Source organism: Rhinoderma darwinii, chromosome 3 (genome assembly GCF_050947455.1).
Source record: "Rhinoderma darwinii isolate aRhiDar2 chromosome 3, aRhiDar2.hap1, whole genome shotgun sequence".
NCBI classification, from domain to species: Eukaryota; Metazoa; Chordata; class Amphibia; order Anura; family Rhinodermatidae; genus Rhinoderma; species Rhinoderma darwinii.
Window position 1 is genome coordinate 302,419,743 of NC_134689.1, and position 18,875 is coordinate 302,438,617.

General features: G+C 41.7%; 1 protein-coding gene across 1 annotated transcript in view; it reads right to left on the reverse strand.

Moving 5' to 3' along the window:
• The window catches only part of CFAP161 (cilia and flagella associated protein 161), a 16,481-nt gene extending 14,308 nt beyond the window's left edge, over positions 1-2,173 (reverse strand). Inside the window, exons 1-2 of the mRNA XM_075855268.1 lie at positions 1,991-2,173; positions 12-101 (exon numbers count right to left, since the gene is read on the reverse strand). Coding sequence (XP_075711383.1) covers positions 12-101; positions 1,991-2,059 — 159 coding nt within the window. The 5' untranslated portion in view covers positions 2,060-2,173. The remainder of the gene's footprint in view (positions 1-11; positions 102-1,990) is intronic.
• Between the last annotated feature and the right edge of the window lie 16,702 nt (positions 2,174-18,875).

Sequence of the window (18,875 nt, forward strand, 5' to 3'; positions counted from 1 at the left end):
CCATTTCTTACCTTTTGCAAAACATTTTTGTTAAGATTGCTTGACCTTTGTACTAGGAGTTCTCCTTTTTCTCTTTTTTCTAAGAAATCTTTCAAAAGATCCTACGTAAAAAATAAAAAATAAAGTTAACACAGTAATTTAATACCAGTTGGCACTGTATGATTTAAAGTGGTATCCCCAGATTTAAAGGCAATGTACACCTTTAAAAAGTAATTATTTTTTTTTATAAAAAGGTGTATCAGTGTGTTTTGTACAACCTTACAAATACTATTTATTAGAAATTTGTTTTACTTTTTTTTTAGATACAGCTGCTTTGTATTCTGTATACAGAGCAGCTGTATCTAGTGCTATTCACCGAATCCATCAGTCCCACGGACCTGACGGGTTCAGTGACTGCGGGTCCTCCGTGTCTCTGACACACAGACTCCACCGGTTATCGATAACATCTAAGATTGATGTGATCAATAACTGCTCGATCCTGCGTGAATGACCCGCTATCACTGAACTCGTCAGTGCCGCTAATCTGACGGATACAGGTTTCAAGTCACTAAACAGATGCTCTATATACAAGATACAAAGCAGCTGTATCTCAAAAAGTAAAAATAATTTTTAATACAAAGTATTTAGAAAGTTGAACAAAGCACCCGGACTGACATTTTTATAAAAAACAAAAAACAAATTCAAAAGGTGTGCATAGCCTTTAACCCCTTCCCGACATTTGACGTATCCATATGCCAAAGTCGGGTAGGGGAAGTATGGAGCGGGCTCACGGAGTGAACCCGCTCCATACGATGTGGGTGTCGGCTGTTTGTTACAGACGACACTTCAGAGTAACGAGCGGCAGGGCTTAATAGTTGCCGGCCAGAATCACGATATACTGCAATACATTAGTATTGCAGTATATCGTGCAAGCAATCTAACGATTGCTGGTTGAAGTCCCCTAGGGGGACTAATAAAAAAAAAAGTAAAAATGAGTTAAGTAAAGTTTTTTTTTGTGTAAAAAACAAATAAAAAATTAAAAGTTAAAAAAAAAAAAACGTTTTCCATTTTCCCCCTAGAGCATAGTAAAAAAATAAATAAAAAAAATAAACATAATTGGTATCGCCACGTCCATAAAAGTCTGAACTATTACAATGTATCATTATTTAACCCGCACGGTGAACGCCGTGAAAAAAAAAAATGTAAACGCCAGAATGTCTATTTTTTGGTCACCTCATCTCCCACAAAAAATGAAATAAAAAGTGATCAGACCGTCGCATGTACCACAATGGTATTATTAAAAACTACAGCTTATCCCGCAAAAAATAAGCCCTCATACCACTTAATCGACGGAAAAATAAAAAAGTTATAGCTCTTGGAATTTGGCGACACAAAATACATTTTCTTTTTTACACTTAGGTTTTTACTTATAAAAGTAGTAAAATATAGAAAAAAACTATATATATTTGGTATCGCCGTAATCGTATTGACCCAGAGAATAAACGTAACATGTTGTTTTAATTGCACAGTGAATTCCGTAAAAATGAAGCGCAAAAAAAAAAAGAGATTTGCTGTTTTTTTCATTTTCTACCCCACAAATATTTTTTTTCCCATTTCCTAGTACATTATATGGCAAAATAAATGGTGCTACGAAAAACTACAACTTGTCCCGCAAAAATCAAGCCCTCATAGTACTATATCGACAGAAAAATAAAGATGATATGGCTTCTGGAAGGTGGGGAAGGGGGTTAAGAAGCTGAAAGAGAGGAGGGAGCCCCATCATTTCCTGGATCAGTGGCACTCCTGGTGGCAGTTGGGATATCTATACATTATGTCATCCAAGTTGCTGGTGGAAATGCCCTTTAAAAGGGTCTAGAAGATCCAGTTACGGGAATCCAACATTTGCATAACTAGTTATAAACAATATGTGTCTGCTGCCCGCAGGTTTAATTACTGCTCTTTTCTAGGAAGCCCCTGCGCTATAGAGAAGTGATCGCGCATCATCCGTTACCTCGTCCAGGGACACATCCTCATTCCAGTTCCCGACTCGCACGGAGGAGCTGAAGGAACGGCCGTTCATGATGGTACAGCGTAACCTAGTCCTAGTGTACTACGGCTACTATGGGAACGTCAGTCTGTTTACAAGTTACTATAGGAACCGCGGCGTAGACGTGAGTTTCTAAAAGAACGTGGTGACGTTCTGAGACACAACGCCATGTTGCTAGTGGCAAGCATTCTATTAAATAGGGCGCCATCTAGCGTTGGTAGATGTTATTGATTGTTACTTAAGGGCGAGTAGTGACATCTGGCGATAGCAATTGGTATTGCGTAGGACTATTACTTGATAGCAGGTGGTGAAAACCATGATGTCCAGCATGGAGATTATTATGGCATGTAGGTTCTTCAGAGCTTTAGAAGTGCTCGTTTTACAGCTCCAGATTGGTGTTATTTTTGGTAATACATTAAGGAATTGCTTAAATAGAAATTCTGCAACACAATTTTATTATTGGGAACTCTTATGTATAGCCAAGGGAAAACTAAAATAACCCGCGATGTGTGGGAATTTCCAAATTTTTGTCCTTCGAAATCCATCAGGAGAATGATTTTTGTTCCTGACCGCAATCTTATTTCCCCTGTCTCAGATACACATATGGTCCATTTCATAGGAAGACAATTAGTATTAACCTATTCCCCAATGTTGTGGCAATTAAGAAATGAATATAGGCCTCCATAATACAAAAGATACAGAGTCCTCAGTAGTTGATACCTTAGAATGCCTTATAATGGAAAATCCTGCCTGGAAAAATCAGCTCCGTTTTTTTTAAGTGGTTTTGCACCACAAGCGTTTTTTAGGCTTTTTTTGTATCTCCTGCAACAGGCAATGGAAATAACCGCGGGCGTTTTTTGACATAAAACGTGTAAAAAACGCAGCGGCCATTTGCGGCGTTTTTTTTTTTCCGTTTCCCATTTATTTCAATGGGGTTTTTGAGGCGGAAAACAGCTCAAGATAGGGCATGTAGCTTCTTTCTCCTGCGAGCGTTTTTTTCCGCTTGCAGGGAAAAAACGCCTCCACCTCCCATTGAAATCAATGGGAGGCAATTTCGTCAGTTTTTTGCCACGGTTTCTGCGGCAAATAAACTCAGTGTGAACAGGACCTTAAAGTGTCCCTCCATTTATATTCTAACATCAGACGTGGAGGGACACTCCTGCATGCTGCCGGTACTGTTGCCGTATCAACTGTGCGACGCCCGAAGAAGATCGTGCATGGGTCCAATTAATTAGAATTGGACCTGTGAACGATACTCTTAAAGTGTCATACCATGGCAATAGTACCGCCCAGCATGCAGGAGCGTCTCTCCACGCCTGATGATAGACTATAACTGGAGGGACACATTAAAGATCAATTTATACAGTCTTCCAAGACTAGATTATACGGAGCACATGTGGCAATTTCCTTGGGCCTCCACCATTCCCAGTTTAAAACTCATACAAACCACTGAATTTTATCAGTTAAAACAGATTATTAACTTGCAGTATAATGGCGCCAAAGTATTATACAATAATTTGTTCATATTGGCCTGCAGACAGCACTAACAGGAAGATTTACTTCGACTGAGGTTTCATTCGTCAGTGTAAAAGAAATATAGGTTAGAGTAAGCTGCACCAAATCTGACAAGAGGTGCACCCCTCTTAATAAATGTGCGGCACCTTTGGCTGTCCTTGCTACCCAAAGTGAAATCTACGCCAACTGCGAGCTGGCATAGATTTCCGCTATAAAATATAGACCTTGGTTGGCACCGCTCCCATTTGCTAAGCTCCATGCCTATTTTAAAAAAGATACGTGAGCAGCGTAAAAGTGAAAAAAGTCGCAAATCTTTGTTCAAAAGGCTTTAAAAAATCCCCCCTAAGAGTTTATCCTTGGCTTGTCCACTCTGTTTTAGGAACAAGGTACAACCAGCATTACCTTGGCCCACATTAGTTTTGCTCTGCACTGTTAAAGAGGCTCCGTCACTAGTTTATTAATTCCCTATCTCCTAGCTAATCTAATAGGCGCTATGATGCTGATAACTACTGTGTGATTTTTAAAAAAACAAAAATTTTATTATTAACAAAGTTATGAGCATTTTTCTAATTATGCTAATTTGGCTACAATAGCCAAATAGGAGGTGACTCTTTCTTTTCACTCTGGGCAGTATAATGTTTTCTGTATGACGCTGTCCAATGTCATACAGCTTCTCTCCCTTCCCTGCCCAGCAACACAGCCTGATCATATAGTATACAGCTTCTATTCCCGACTGCGTTTTCAACTGGTGATATCTCTGGTTGTTTCACAGCTAGACTCCTCGTTTCATATGAAAGATTATGACACCAGAACCGCTGTTCTAGGTGGTCTACAGCCAGAGATATGGCTGTTTGAAGTGATCCCCCTTCCCTCCAACCTCAGTCTCTCACACTGTGAGAAGCAGCTTCATGCTGATAGGACAGCGTCAGAGGCTGTAAGGTAGCTCCACCTCAGGAGAATCGCTGGTGTTGACGCCCATTTGTCAAGTATGGGCTCATTTTCATATTTGGAAAAAACCTCATAACTTTCAAAATAATAAACATTTTTGGACACAATTTTCACTAGCATTATCAGTGTGACAGCGCCTATTCGATTAGCTAGGACCCTCCGTGGCACGATCGGCCGTTTACAGTGATTGTTATATGCTAATATACAGGGGCGTAGCTAAAGGCTCATGGCCCCGCCCGCAAACTCCTCATGGCCGACGGTCCGCAGCTTTCAGCTGCATCGCTGGGTCTCCTAAGTGACCCAACAATGCAGCACTAGCAGCCAGGGGCGTCACTAAAGCTGGGTTCACACATCCTATTTACGGACGTAATTCGGGCGTTTTAGCATTGAATTACCTCCGAAAATGCGGCTCAAAAGCGTTGGCAAACATCTGCCCATTCATTTGAATGGGTTTTACGATGTTCTGTGCCGACGGTAATTTTTTTTACGTGCCGCTGTCAAAAGGCGGCGCGTAAAAAAGACGCCCGCGTCAAAGAAGTGCCTGTCACTTCTTCAGACGTAAATGGAGCCGTTTTCCATGAACTCCATGGAAAAACAGCTCCAATTACGTCCGTAATAGACGCAGCGAAAAACGCCTGCACATGCCATTACGTCTGAAATTCCGGAGCTGTTTTCTCCTGAAAACAGCCCCGTAATTTCAGCCGTAATGGACGCTGCCGTGTGAAAATACCCTCAGGGCTTAAAATGTCAGGGGAAATAGCCCCAATACATATGTGTCCGCCCAAAAAAAAAACGTGTGTATAGGAGACAGCATAGCATATCTATAGCACTACGACCCTATAAACTATGGATAGGATTAGATACATTGGCTCAGCAGACAGTATCACACATGATAGGATTAGATACAGTGGCTGAGCAGACATTATCCCACATGATAGGATTAGATACAGTGGCTGAGCAGGCCGTATCACACATGATAGGATTAGATGCAGTGGCCCAGCAGACAGTATCACACATGATAGGATTAGATACAATGACTCAGCAGACAGTATCACACATGATAGGATTAGATACAGTGGCTGAGCAGACAGTATCACACATGATCGGATTAGATACAGTGGCTCGGAAGGCAGTATCACACATGATAGGATTAGATACAGCGGCTCAGCAGACAGTATCACACATGATAGGATTAGAGATAGGGCCCAGCAGACAGTATCACATATGATTGGATTAGATATAGGGCCCAGCAGACAGTATCACACATGATAGGATTAGATACAGTGGCTCAGCAGACAGTATCACACATGATTGGATTAGCTATAGGGCCCAGCAGACAGTATCACACATGATAGGATTAGATACAGTGGCTCAGCAGACAGTATCACACATGATAGGATTAGATATAGGGCCCAGCAGACAGTATCACACATGATTGGATTAGATACAGGGCTCAGCTCGCTGACATTGCGGCTCCAGCGCTGGACCCAGGAAAGGTAAGAATAATAATTTTGCTTCTTTATGTGTTACTGATTATTTTTGTCTGTTTGTGGTTTTTTACAGGTTCGGTTGTTGGACTTCGGATTCGAGGACTTCAATGACGGCGTTTTTTTTATTCTCAATAAAATGGTTAATGAGGGTTGTGTTTTTTTATTTCAATAAAATATTTTTTCTATGTGCTTGTATCTTTTTAAACTTTATTATCACCGCCTTAGTAATGGCCGCTGGCTGATTGACAACCTCCATTACTAAGGCGGGTCTTAATGTTAGCAGGTGCAGAGGCCAACACTAATCCCCATTATTACCCCGGTACCCACCGCCACCAGGGGTGCTGGGAAGATCCGGGTACGAACCAGTACCTGTCCATCTGTAGTGACGGGCAGGCACCGGGGTGGCCGCAGGCTGGTAGTATTAGGCTGGGGAAGGCCAAAAACAGTGGCCCCTACCACCCTGGTAATGCTGCCTGCTGCTGCTGTGTTGTATCTGGCTGGTTATGAAAATTGGGGGGGGACCCGACATCGTTCTTTCCAATTATTTTTTATTTTTTTTAAATGACGTGGGGTCCCCCCATTTTTCATAACCAGCCAGATACAATAAAGCAGCAGCAGCCTAGCATTACCAGGGTGGGAAGGGCCACTGTATCTGGCCTTTCCCCTCCTTATAATACCAGCCTGCGGCCACCCCAGTGGCCGACCATCACTACAGATGGTCAGGTACTGGATCGTACCCGGCTCTTCCCAGCACCCCTGGTGGCGGTGGGTACCGGGGTAATAATGGGGGTTAGTGTTAGCCTCTGCACCGGCTAACACTAAGCCCTGCCTTAGCAATGGATACTGTCAATGAGCCTGCGGGCAAAACTAAGGCGGTAGTAATATAGTTTCAAAAAAAAAAACACAAAGACATAGAAAAAATATTTTATTGAAATAAAAAAAAACCCACACAACCCTCATTAACCATTTTATTGATAATAAAAAAAAAAAGCCGTCATCGAAGTAGTCCTGGAATCCGCCGTAGTCCAACGACCGAACCTGTAAGAAAACACACAAGAAAAACGATTAGTAACACATGTGTTAGGCTTAGATACAGGGCCCATGTGTGATACGGTCTGTGGGACCCTGTATCTAAGCCTACCACAACGTAGGCTTAGATACAGGGTCCAGCAGACAGTAATCTTATACAGTATAAGATTACTGTGTGCTGGGGCCCTGTATCTAAACCTACAGTGTGGTAGGCTTATATACAGGGCCCATCAGACAGGATCACACATGAGCCAAGTATCTAAGCCTACCATGTGATTGGCTTAGATACAGGGCCCAGCAGACAGCATCACACAATCTGTGATCCTGTCTCATGGGCCCCCTAAGCCTGCTACATTGTAGGCTTAGGGGTTGTGCAGTCCCTAAACATTGATGGCCTATCCACAGGAGAGGCCATCAATAGCTGATGTGTCTCCCGGGACCCGCAAATCAGCTGTTTTGAAGGGGCCGCAGCACTCGTACGAGAGCTGCTTCCCCTTCATTTCACAACTCGCTCACACTGTGAATCGCCGACACCGATTCACAGTGTGACCGGAATGAAGTGACCGGAATGAAGGGGAGCAGCTCTCGTACGAGTGCTGCGGCCCCTTCAAAACAGCTGATTGGTGGGTCCCGGGAGTCGGACCCCGCCAGTCAGGGCTAATCTTACCTTCCTCTTCAGCCGCGGCGGTAGTTCTGTCGTCTCGATGCTGTGCGCGGCGCATAGCGCTGTGACGTCATGCGCTGCGCACAGCGCTTGACGTCAGGACCTCCGCTGCGATCCGGAACCAGGAAGGTAAGTAAAGCCTGTTACTATAGTAATAGGGGCCCGCGGCCCGAGTTACTATAGTAACTTTTTATTGATGTGGTGCGGGGGGCTGTGGGCCCCCCTGGCTTCGGGGCCCGGTCGCAATTGCGACCGCTGCAACCCCTATAGCTACGCCAGTGCTAATATAGGCCCCCAGGTGTGCCATCTTTGTACTCCTTTGAAGCCCTGCCTCTGTATAGCATGCAAGCGATCCAACGATCGCTGCTGCAAGTCCCCTAGGAGGACTAATAAAAAAAGTTAAAAACCGTTAAAGATTTTTATAATGTTCCAGGAAAACAAAAAATCAAGTTAAAAAAAAAATCCCATTTTTACCCTAAAGCAATGTTAAAAAAAAAAGAGGCTTATGAAATTTTATTCAAAATATGAGAAATTGCTACTAAAGTTCTAAGCCTTGTAACGTCCAAGAAAAATAAAAGAATGTTCAAAAAATGATGCCAACGTATAGTAGACATATGGGAAATGTGAATTAGTAACTATTTTGGGTGGTATAACCATCTGTCTTACAAGCTGATACATTTAAATTCAGAAAAATTCTATTTTTTCCAAATTTTCTCTAAATTTTGCTATTTTTCACAAATAAATACTAAATATATCGACCAAATTTTACCACTAACATAAAGCCCAATGTCTCACGAGAAAATCTCAGAATCGCTTTGATAGGTATAAGCATTCCGAAGTTATTACCACATAAAGTGAAATATGTCAGATTTGAAAAATGGGCTTTGAGCTTTAAAGTGTAGCTAAACGTTTGACAAACTTCTGACATAGGTAAGCCTATGTGGTAAAACATAAAACAAAACATATATATTTTGTATTGCAGTAATTGTATCAACTTGTAGAATAAGGTGAATGTGTCGTTTTTACCGCCCAAAAAATGGTGTAATCGCTGTTTTTTGCCCATTTCACCCCACAAATAAAAAAAAAATTCAGATTCCCAATACATTATGCAGTACAATAAATGTTGCCATGAAAAACTTCAACTTGTCCCACAAAAAACAAGCCCTCATATGGCTGTCGACGAAGAAATAGAAAAGTTATGGCTTTTGGAAGGCAGGGAGGAAAAAACGAAAATGAAAAACTCAAATTGGCCTCGTCTTTAAAGGGTTAAGCGTAGAGATATATTTACATGATTTGTTTTTATTCAATGTGGTTTTCGCCACGATTTTCGTAATCGCAGAAAAAAAACACAATGAAATGGACTTATGCAAATATACTGTACACTAACAAGTCAAAATATCACATACCACTGTGCATGGTGTCTCAGCCGCCGCTCCCCACCACTGCCATATTCTTACCCTCTTACTGCGTCCCCTGGCTCCTGGTTGGCACTGCGTTCCTCTCCCAGTCAGGTCTGCTCACACCCTCTATCGCCGTTCTCCTGCCCTTCCTAGTACATGCGCGCTGACCCTTGCAGTCATAAAGGCCCAGAGCGCGCAAAATCTGCTACCTTTTCCTGGGTATAAAAAGGACTTCCATATCCTGGACACATTGCCTGAGCAATTCGATTCATCCTAACTAGTCTAGTGGTTCTCTATGTCAGGGTCAGCATCCTGTGGCACTGGTGCCACAGCCAGTTCGTGGGGCATGGTTTGCTGCCACACTTTCCTCTCCCAGTGTCCAGCGCCATTGTGTGCTTGGTGGTGCTGAACACAGTGAGAGAGAGTGGCTCTTCATTATGCGCTTGGCTCGCTCTACTAGTGATCAGTGCCGCAAAAACAGGGTACAGTAACCGCTCTGTACAAGAAAAAGGAAGCAAAAATTGACAGCACTCTATCCTATGTACACCCCTCCATCCCATGCTGGTGTTCAGTTGCCTGTGGTCTGACTTTTTTGCATATTCCCAAGCTGGTGTTCAGTAGCCGCGGTCTCTCCTATGTGCACCCCCCCCCCCCCCAGCTGGTATTTAGTAGCCGCTCTCTCTCCTGTGTTCAGTTCCCTGATGCTGGTGTTCAGTAGCCGCAGTCTCTCCAATGTGCAAGGGTTACACTGAAATGAAAAATGTATTAACTGATTCATTGATTTATGTCACGTATCTTATATGACTTTCATGTTTGCGTGGCTTCATCATTGATTTTATTTATTTTTATCAGCACGCCGTACAAAAAAAGATTGCCTACCCCTGTCCTACTTTATACTTTGTTGGATTTCCTGTGATTGACCTCTGCTTGTACCTTTGACTATCCTTGCGTCATACATATGGTATGAGTTCAAATTAAAGTAAAATTAGTTAATTGGTTGGCTCCTATTGGCTGGTTCTACAACAATGGCTGAATCTAGTATGGGGAAAGATGGCTAAACATAGAAATGCTGTAAATATGACAGTATATATTAAATCAGGACATTGTGTCAGTGCTGGAACTCCGCCACCTACTACTAATTTTAGAACAGACTGCACAGATCACTTCCGGAAAGCATTTGACTATGTTCTGACAATAACCTCTAATTTCCATTTAATAAGCACAGCAGGAACAGGGTCCAGCTGTAGACCACCATATGCTGTGTACTTTATATCTTGCATACGTAGTGGTTTAGGAGAACATTAGTTAAACATAAATTACATTTATAGGAACAATCTGCAGCTACCATGCCGCACATTGACATATGGGCTTAAAAGACTGGGAAAAGCAAATACGTGCAAGTACGCGTGTGTATGCACAAATACCTGGAGGGTGAAGGCTCTAGTAATGGAATCAGCAGGAAACATCTGCTAAGTACAGTTAAAGTTACAGGCGAAGTCCTTGATAGTCTTTCACTTTTCGGCTAGATTTGTTCTGTATGTATTGCTATGATGCAGATAGTAGTATATACATATGCCTTGCAGATGTGGCCATTCACTATGATCTGTTAGTTAACACTTTATCTCAATGTTGCAGGGTGCCTATCAAACGGCAGCTCCTTTTATGTTCAGCATAGGAAGGGCTCCACCTATAATCACATTCATGTGTTGGTAAGCAGACCATGCAGCTGTATATGTGATCACTGAACTGGAGGCTGGCCAACATAGAGCAGATATTTAAGGAGTTTACCATTATTTAAGGAACAATAGAGGTAACTACACCCATCCTGAGTGTAAGGTTGCAACTGTGACAAAACCAATGAAGCGTTAGATCCATTTAGTTTTTTTAATGAAATGATTATCTAGAGACAGACCATGTTCTAGACAATTTGTTTTGAGAGAGGTAAATGTAAAATCATACGTACATCTACATCAGGCATGTGATCAGAAATACATATAGTGGAATTAGAGGTATCCTATATATTCAGTATGTTACACGACTACATAAAGACATACTTTAGCCATAGACAAACAGATGTATCTACGGTGAGATCTTCCAGGATAGAACAATTGTCTATAAATCACCATAGGAATATTTTTCCCATGAGAAAATAGCGTGCCGATGCGGATATTATCCTCTTAAATTCAAGATGATTTCAAGCAGCAGGGGTGCACATTAAAATTACTATGGGGTCCTTCCATGTGCTGCCGTGTACCACCATATGCCCTCCATTTAGGTTAGGGGAGCCCAGTACTTGTTTGCATGTCGCAATACCCATCCTTTGCAAAAGAAAGGGTGGGTTTAAGGCTATGTTCACACGCTTAGCAAAAAAAAGTCTGAAATTCGGCGCTGTTTTCAAAGGAAAACAGCTCCTGATTTTCAGACGTTTTTTAAGCAACTCGCGTTTTTCGCTGCATTTTTTACAGACGTTTTTTGAGCTGTTTTTCTATAGAGAATGAAAAACGACTCCAAAAACGGTTCAAGAAGTGACATGCTCTTCTTTTTTGTGGGCGTATTTCCCAATGGGCAGATGTTTGGAGGCGCTCTTCCTCCGATGTTTTGGCCGTTTACGGCCTGAAAAATGGCCAAAAATAAGCCGTGTGCACATACCCTAAGGGTATGTTCACACGGCGGGGGTCCGTAACGGCTGAAATTACGGGGATGTTTCAGCCTGAAAACATCCCCGTAATTTCAGCCGTACCGGCATGTGCAGGCGCTTGAACGCCGCGTCAATTACGGCCGTAATTAGCGCTGCTATTCATTGGAGTCAATGAATAGCGGCTCCAATTACGGCCAAAGAAGTGACAGGTCACTTCTTCTACGCGGGCGTCTATTTACGCGCCGTCATTTGACAGCGGCGCGTAAATATATGCCTCGTGTGAACAGACAAACGTCTGCCCATTGCTTTCAATGGGCAGATGTTTGTCAGCGCTATTGAGGCGCTATTTTCAGACGTAATTCGGGGCAAAAACGCCCGAATTATGTCCGTAAATAGGCCGTGTGAACATACCCTAACTCGTCCCATTCCCTAAAATGGTCTAGTTTCCTTCTCCATTGCAAAGCCTGTCAAAAGTTCCCTCCATTCACTGGACAACCTGAGCTGGTCCTTTCTTCAGGAGCCCCATGGCAGCTGCTTCTATAGTACATATGCCCTTATCAAGACATTCATTGGTTAAATTGGGCATTCATCCTTTCACTATAAGGGTAAGTTCACTTGTAGCGTAAGCAGTGCAGAATTTTTGCTGCTACTGTAAACTCTGCAGAATTTCCACCCAGAAAATCCAGACAGAAGTTCTGAAGTATTTATGCTATGCGTGAACATGGCCTTAGGCGGAGTTAACACGTCGCAGACATGTCGCAGATTTTCAACCAAGATTTTATCCTTTGCATTGCAAAGGATGAGTCCCGCATCAAATCCGCAAAGTGCCTATGGCTGGATTCACACGTGCTGTATTTTCAGGCCATGGATTTGAGCGTAGCAGATTAGGATGCAGACTGATACGGATTTCACCCTTTCAATGCAAATCCCGCCTAAGCACAATTCCTAGTGTATTCCACAATACAGTCTAGGTTTGCTGACAGACCTGCAGGGTAAGCACACAGATTTTAATACACCCTGCAGCACTGCATCTTATTATCCGATCACTCCGGTGGCTAAACTAGGTGTCAATATTTTATTTTTTTAAATGCTTCTCTTCCTTTGTTGGGCATCTGTTAAAGATTAGCGAGTTTCCCGAAATTAGTTTCAGGTTCGATTCAGTCGAACCAGCCATCATATACAATCCAAATAAATTTGTTGCGAATTAAAGTGCCCCGATTGCCCTGAAAAGTCATGTATGACACTCTGAGGTCTCCTAGGACTATATCCAACCCCTTTCAAGATCTTTACCGTCAAGACAGTATTAGTAATGTCTAAGTGACAGCAACATATATGGCTATGGGTAAACGCATGGTAGCCGGTGGTAACAAACAACAAGTTTAAAAACACACTGCACTGTTGGATTTTTTTATGCTTTTTAAAATAAAAAAAAAGTCCAAAAACTTACTTTTCTTTGGTGGCAGATGCTTGCCGGTGTATATACATACACGGTGGAAGAAGCAATAGCTTTTTAAACAAGAGGTCTAAAATGATTCCTTTTTAGGGAGTAGCAACAGGTTTGGTGTCATTTGAAAGAAAGAAAAAAAAATAACATATATATATATATATATATATATATATATATATATATATATATATATATACATACACATATATACATATACAAAATGACCGCAGCACTCCAAAAGTTGATATCAAATAAAGTTGTGGTTTATTATTCCATGTTCAAAGACAAGCTACATTTCAGTACTCTCACAGGACCTTTCTCAAGCTTTTTTTTCTCTACCTTCATATATATATATCCATCCATCCATTACTTCCACCACTTCAACTATATGTGCCAGCGACAGTGTGCCTGATCGTCATGGAAAGTAAAGAAGCAATGGCTTTTTACTCTATTTGAAAAAAAATGGTCACTTGGACACAAACAGATGTATAACTGCTTGATGCAGGATAATACACCAATTTTTGGTGGCACTATTATTACCAATTACATATATGCTAAATCATGAGTAATGACACATCTGTGACGTCTGTTTCAAAAAGCAACAGCATGCTATCAACACCTGGATTAATATTATTGAAGATGTGTGACTGATGAGATGAAGATTGGTGATTCACAAATTAAGGTAAGAATTGTATAGCTGCAGCAGCACTCACAGCAATGGCTGCCTGCCTAACTAACACACTGACTCCTATCTATCTCTCTATCAAATTATTGTAAATATAACTATCTATTCTCTTCTCCTCACTATGGAACACACAGAGGCGTAGATAGGGATTTGGCACAGGTGGGGGGGGGGGTGAAACACATCTGAGTGGGCCCCAACCCAGTGAGCCCCCCACACAGTATAATGACCGTTTAGTCTGCTCCACATAGTATAATGCCCTATAGCTGCCCCCACACTGGATGATGCCCCTATGGTTGCCCCACACCACACAAAAATGCTCCCATAGCTGCCCCCACAAAGTATATTGACCCCTTAGTAGCCCCCACACAGTATAGTGTGTGGCTCTGCGCAGACCGACACAATGTCGTCACTACGTCGCGCCTGTCTGCGTCAAGCCTGTCACAGCTGGAGCTAACATTAAACAGTGAATGCTGGAGCAAGGATCCATCAGTTCCCTGCTCCAGCATTTGTTTCGAATGCATCTGCGTCCTGAGGACTCAGATACAGTTGAAACCTGGACACGCCACCGCTGGAGGACCAGCCGTGGGATCCACCATCTCAGTGGGCCCGGGGCCACCACCTCCTTGCCCCCGCTAGCTACGCTACTGGAAACACACTTACTGACAATAATCCACTGTCTATCTGTATTCTGTGTTTTACTATCTCTCACGCTCTGTCTGATGTCCTCTCTCCTATCTGTATCCCCGCAAAGTAGCAGCATTTCCTGGTTGGTCTGTTTATTGTGGCTATGACTCCTATGACTGTCATCAGTGACTCACAATTATACCCCTCATGATTGGCTAGGCCAGAGGGAGGGCTGCCTGCAAGGCATTATGAGGAAGCTTGCCATGCCGCCACACCCGAGGTCATGTGATCCTTCCATGTCTTTTTCTGATTTGTAAAATGGCGGCTGCCATTTTTAATGATTTGTGCGGAACAAATTCCAAAAGTTTCAGATTTGCAAAAATCTCAAACTTTTTGGCAATTTGTAACAAATTTGATTTGTGTAAAATCTACTTGCACATCTCTAGCATCTGTCTACTCAGTTTAGGCAGTGAAAAGGCACCATCTTGTGCTGTACTGTTGGTAACCGCAAATATTGGAGAAGATTTACAAAATTGTGCAAATGATTCTAAAGCTAACTGCACCGCAAATATGGAGTGTGACAAATATAACCACTTTAAAAAGTTTTACAACTACTTTGACAGTTTTGAGAAATGTTAAAAAAAGGGGAGTGGGTTAGAGGAGTTGTAAAATGTACCAACTTTATCAGAGCCATGCACTATTTTTAGGTGCAAAATATTGGTTATACATGAATGCCAACCACGGAGTAAGAAGAAATGTAACATGATTAGTGAGTAGCACCTAATATATTATGACATGTGCTTCACCTTGAAAAATGTGTGCAACCTTCACCATTATCACCGGATTGTAAATTTAGACACGATTGAGAAATCTTCCCCCGATACAGGAAGCCACCGACAGCTGGACAGGAGGTGCCTATCAAAACAATCAGGAGGGGGATTTTTTTTTTCTTTTTCTCACATTAATGTCCTGTGAAGCCGATTATACCTCTAGCTACATATAATCACATCTGGATCATCATTTTATTGTAAATCTCACTAAGGCTATGTTCACATGGAGTATTTTGCTGAGTTTTTTGACGCGGAAATCGCGTCGCAAAACTCGGCAAAAACGGCCCGAAAATGCCTCCCATTGATTTCAATGGGAGGCGTCGGCGTCTTTTTCCCGCGAGCAGTAAAACTGCCTCGCGGGAAAAAGAAGTGACATGCACTATCTTCGGGCGTTTCCGCCTCTGACCTCCAATGGGACCTTCAATGGGAGGCAGAGAAAGCGTATTTCGCGGGGTTTTATGCCCACGGCGCACAATGGCCACGGGCGAAAAACGGCGCGAAAATCGGCGGGCAGGGAGAGGAAAATCTGCCTCAAACTTCCAAACGGAATTTTGAGGCAGATATTCCTCCTGCAAAATACTCTGTGTGAACATAGCCTTAGCCTGAAAAATAAAAAAAATAATAAAAAATGACCATTATTACCCCAATATTGGCTATAACATCTTCTTGACCAAATTATTAAAATAAAGACAAATGCAAAGAGAAAATGAACAACTTTCAAAAACTACAATGATAAATCATCGGCAACTTTACTATTGTGTAATCTGTGGGGATATGTTGGGATACATGTAGCAGTTCAGTAGAGGAATGCATGTAGCCGGTCCCCTTTGTCAGCCATTACCATGACATCATAAAGGGAGAATGCACACAGCCCTCACAGTTTCCTGCTCCAATTCCGCAGCTTCACGGATATCATTCATATTTAAAGCTTCGGCTCATAAATAACACCATTCAATCAACTAGCTCCTTGAGAAAAAAAAAATCCCCCTGCCCATTACACTCTACACTGTGCTTTTACAAAAAATAGCATGAATCATACAAATAACAGCTTCCAGACCCTTTGTCTACACCATTTAGAGGACTCATCATAACAAAAAAAAACATTTATTCTATAATTGATGCACTAATCTTCTTCACTTAAAGAGGCTCTGTCACCAGATTATATGTGCCATATCTCCTACATAATGTGATCGGCGCTGTAATGTAGATAACAGCAGTGTTTTTTATTTTTTAAAACAATCAATTTTGAGCAAGTTATGCACAATTTTAGATTTATGCTAATTCGTTTCTTAATTGACAACTGGTTGTGTTTTTACTTTTTTACCGACTCTGCGTTGTAAAGAGAAGTGTATGACGTTGACAAATCAGCGTCATACACTTCTCTCCATTCATTTTTAGCAGTACTCGCAACACAGCGTGATCTCGCGAGATCACGCTGTACAGTCACATACTCCCACATTAACTTTACTGAAGTGTCTTGAGAGTGAATAGACATTGCCTCCAGCCAGGAAGCGATGTCTATTCACACTCCAGACACTTCGGTAAAGCGAGATCACACTGTGCTGTGTGAGTAAGTCCCCAAGAAACTTTACCGAAGTGTTGGGAGTGTGAATAGACATCACATCCTGGCTGGAGGCAATGTCTATTCACTCTGAAGACAGCTCGGTAAAGTTAATGTGGGAGTATGTGACAGTACAGTGTGATCTCGCGAGATCACGCTGTGTTGCGAGTACTGCTAAAAATTAATGGAGAGAAGTGTATGACGCGGATTGGTCAGCATCATACACTTCTCTGGTAAAAAATTAAAAACACATCCAGTTGTCTATTAACAAACTAATTAGCATAAATCTAAAATTGTGCATAACTTGGTCAAAAATGATTGTTTTTCAAAATAAAAACCACTGTTGTTATCTACATTATAGCGCCGATCAGATTATGTAGGAAATAGGACACTTATAATCTGGTTACAGAGTCTCTTTAAATATGCTGTAAATGTAGCCCATGACCACCATTTTTGTGCCAATACCAATGTTTGTTTTTTTTGCATTGAATGTTGCTGCTTATTGGCGCCATGTATATGAGACAACAGACAAGATTAGTCTGCAGGACGGTATAACGACGCTACACTCCGTATGCCAGCCATTCCTGGCATCACGCATGTGCAGTCTTCTATTATATAAATTCTTGCCAAGAATCGTAAGAATAATTTCCAACTATTTTCCACCAAAATTATTATTTAGTATGATTTCTTTTTAACAAACTGTAAAACTATTTTCTTGCTGCATAAGATGGTGTTACAATTGTTCTTTTATACAATGAACAATCTTATGGATCAAGTGCCGATGGTAAATACAAGAAAGGGAAGCCTAACATGGAGAAACAATAACAAGTAACATTGTATCGCCAGTGGGATAGTAAGGAATAGGAAATTGCGGGCAACAAGAAAAGCAATTCAAAGTATAGAGTCAACAATTATAGATCACTAAAATGGATTTATAAGTAGTGATTCTGAGTTTTTTTCTGAGGATTATTCCTTACACATTAGACTCATCTGACTTCAGTTCTCCAATCTTCACATTTTCTGACATCTCCAAAATAACTTCGTTGTGAGTCTGGGAGCGGTCATTCTCAATGACGGGACCATGGTCCCTTATACAGGGTTGGCCCTCTATGATGCAATAATCTGCCCCAGACTCGGCCATAGAGAATATAAGTTCTTCCTGCCATTTACAGAGCATTCTGGGAGTTGCATTTAGACTTCTAGTTATTGATAACCTATGTGTAAAATGTTTTTTCTTGCAGTTTTATAAAAAGTTTGTTTTCCCTTATGACTACAAAGATCAGAATATGAATAAATAATATAATTTGCTATTCAGTATATAATTTAACTGAAAATAATTAGAGTCTGGGTGTGCCCACTGGGAATTGATTCACATCCTCTGTCCTGGAAGGGAGTGGTGGGACAAAATACTAACCGTTCCATTGAATACTCAGGAAAGACTTCACATAATACAGTGGAAGGAAAAAGGGATCCCAGCAAACAAAACTCCCTAGAGCCTATGAAGGTATTGTCCAATAAACCTTCATACAACAGCACAGGTCTGACCAGCATCTACACAAAGCTTACACACATTGTCAGTAAGGCCAAGATCACACACTCAATTTTGATGCAGTTTTTGGCTCAGTTTTTTTAGCCAAACACTGGTGTGGATACAAAAGAAACGAGAAGTATCAGTCATTTCTTCACACCTTTCTTTCCTTTTGGATTCACTTCTGGCCTTAGCGGAGAAAAAAACTGGGCCAAAAACTGCCACAAATACTGCATCAAAACGGTGTGTGTGATCCGGCCCTAAAGGATTTTCTGCCGGATTTTAAGGGTTTGCATACATTTTCTATGAATTATCTTCATTGTTTAAACCATTTGTTCAAGCTTTATCACTTAGAGGGAATGTCCAGGATTCTAAAAATACAGCCGCTTTCTTTTAGGGGCAGTGCAACACATGTCCACAGCTTGTGTCTGGTGTTGCAGCTCAGCTCCATTGAAGTGAATGGGGTTAAACTGCAATACCACGCATAACC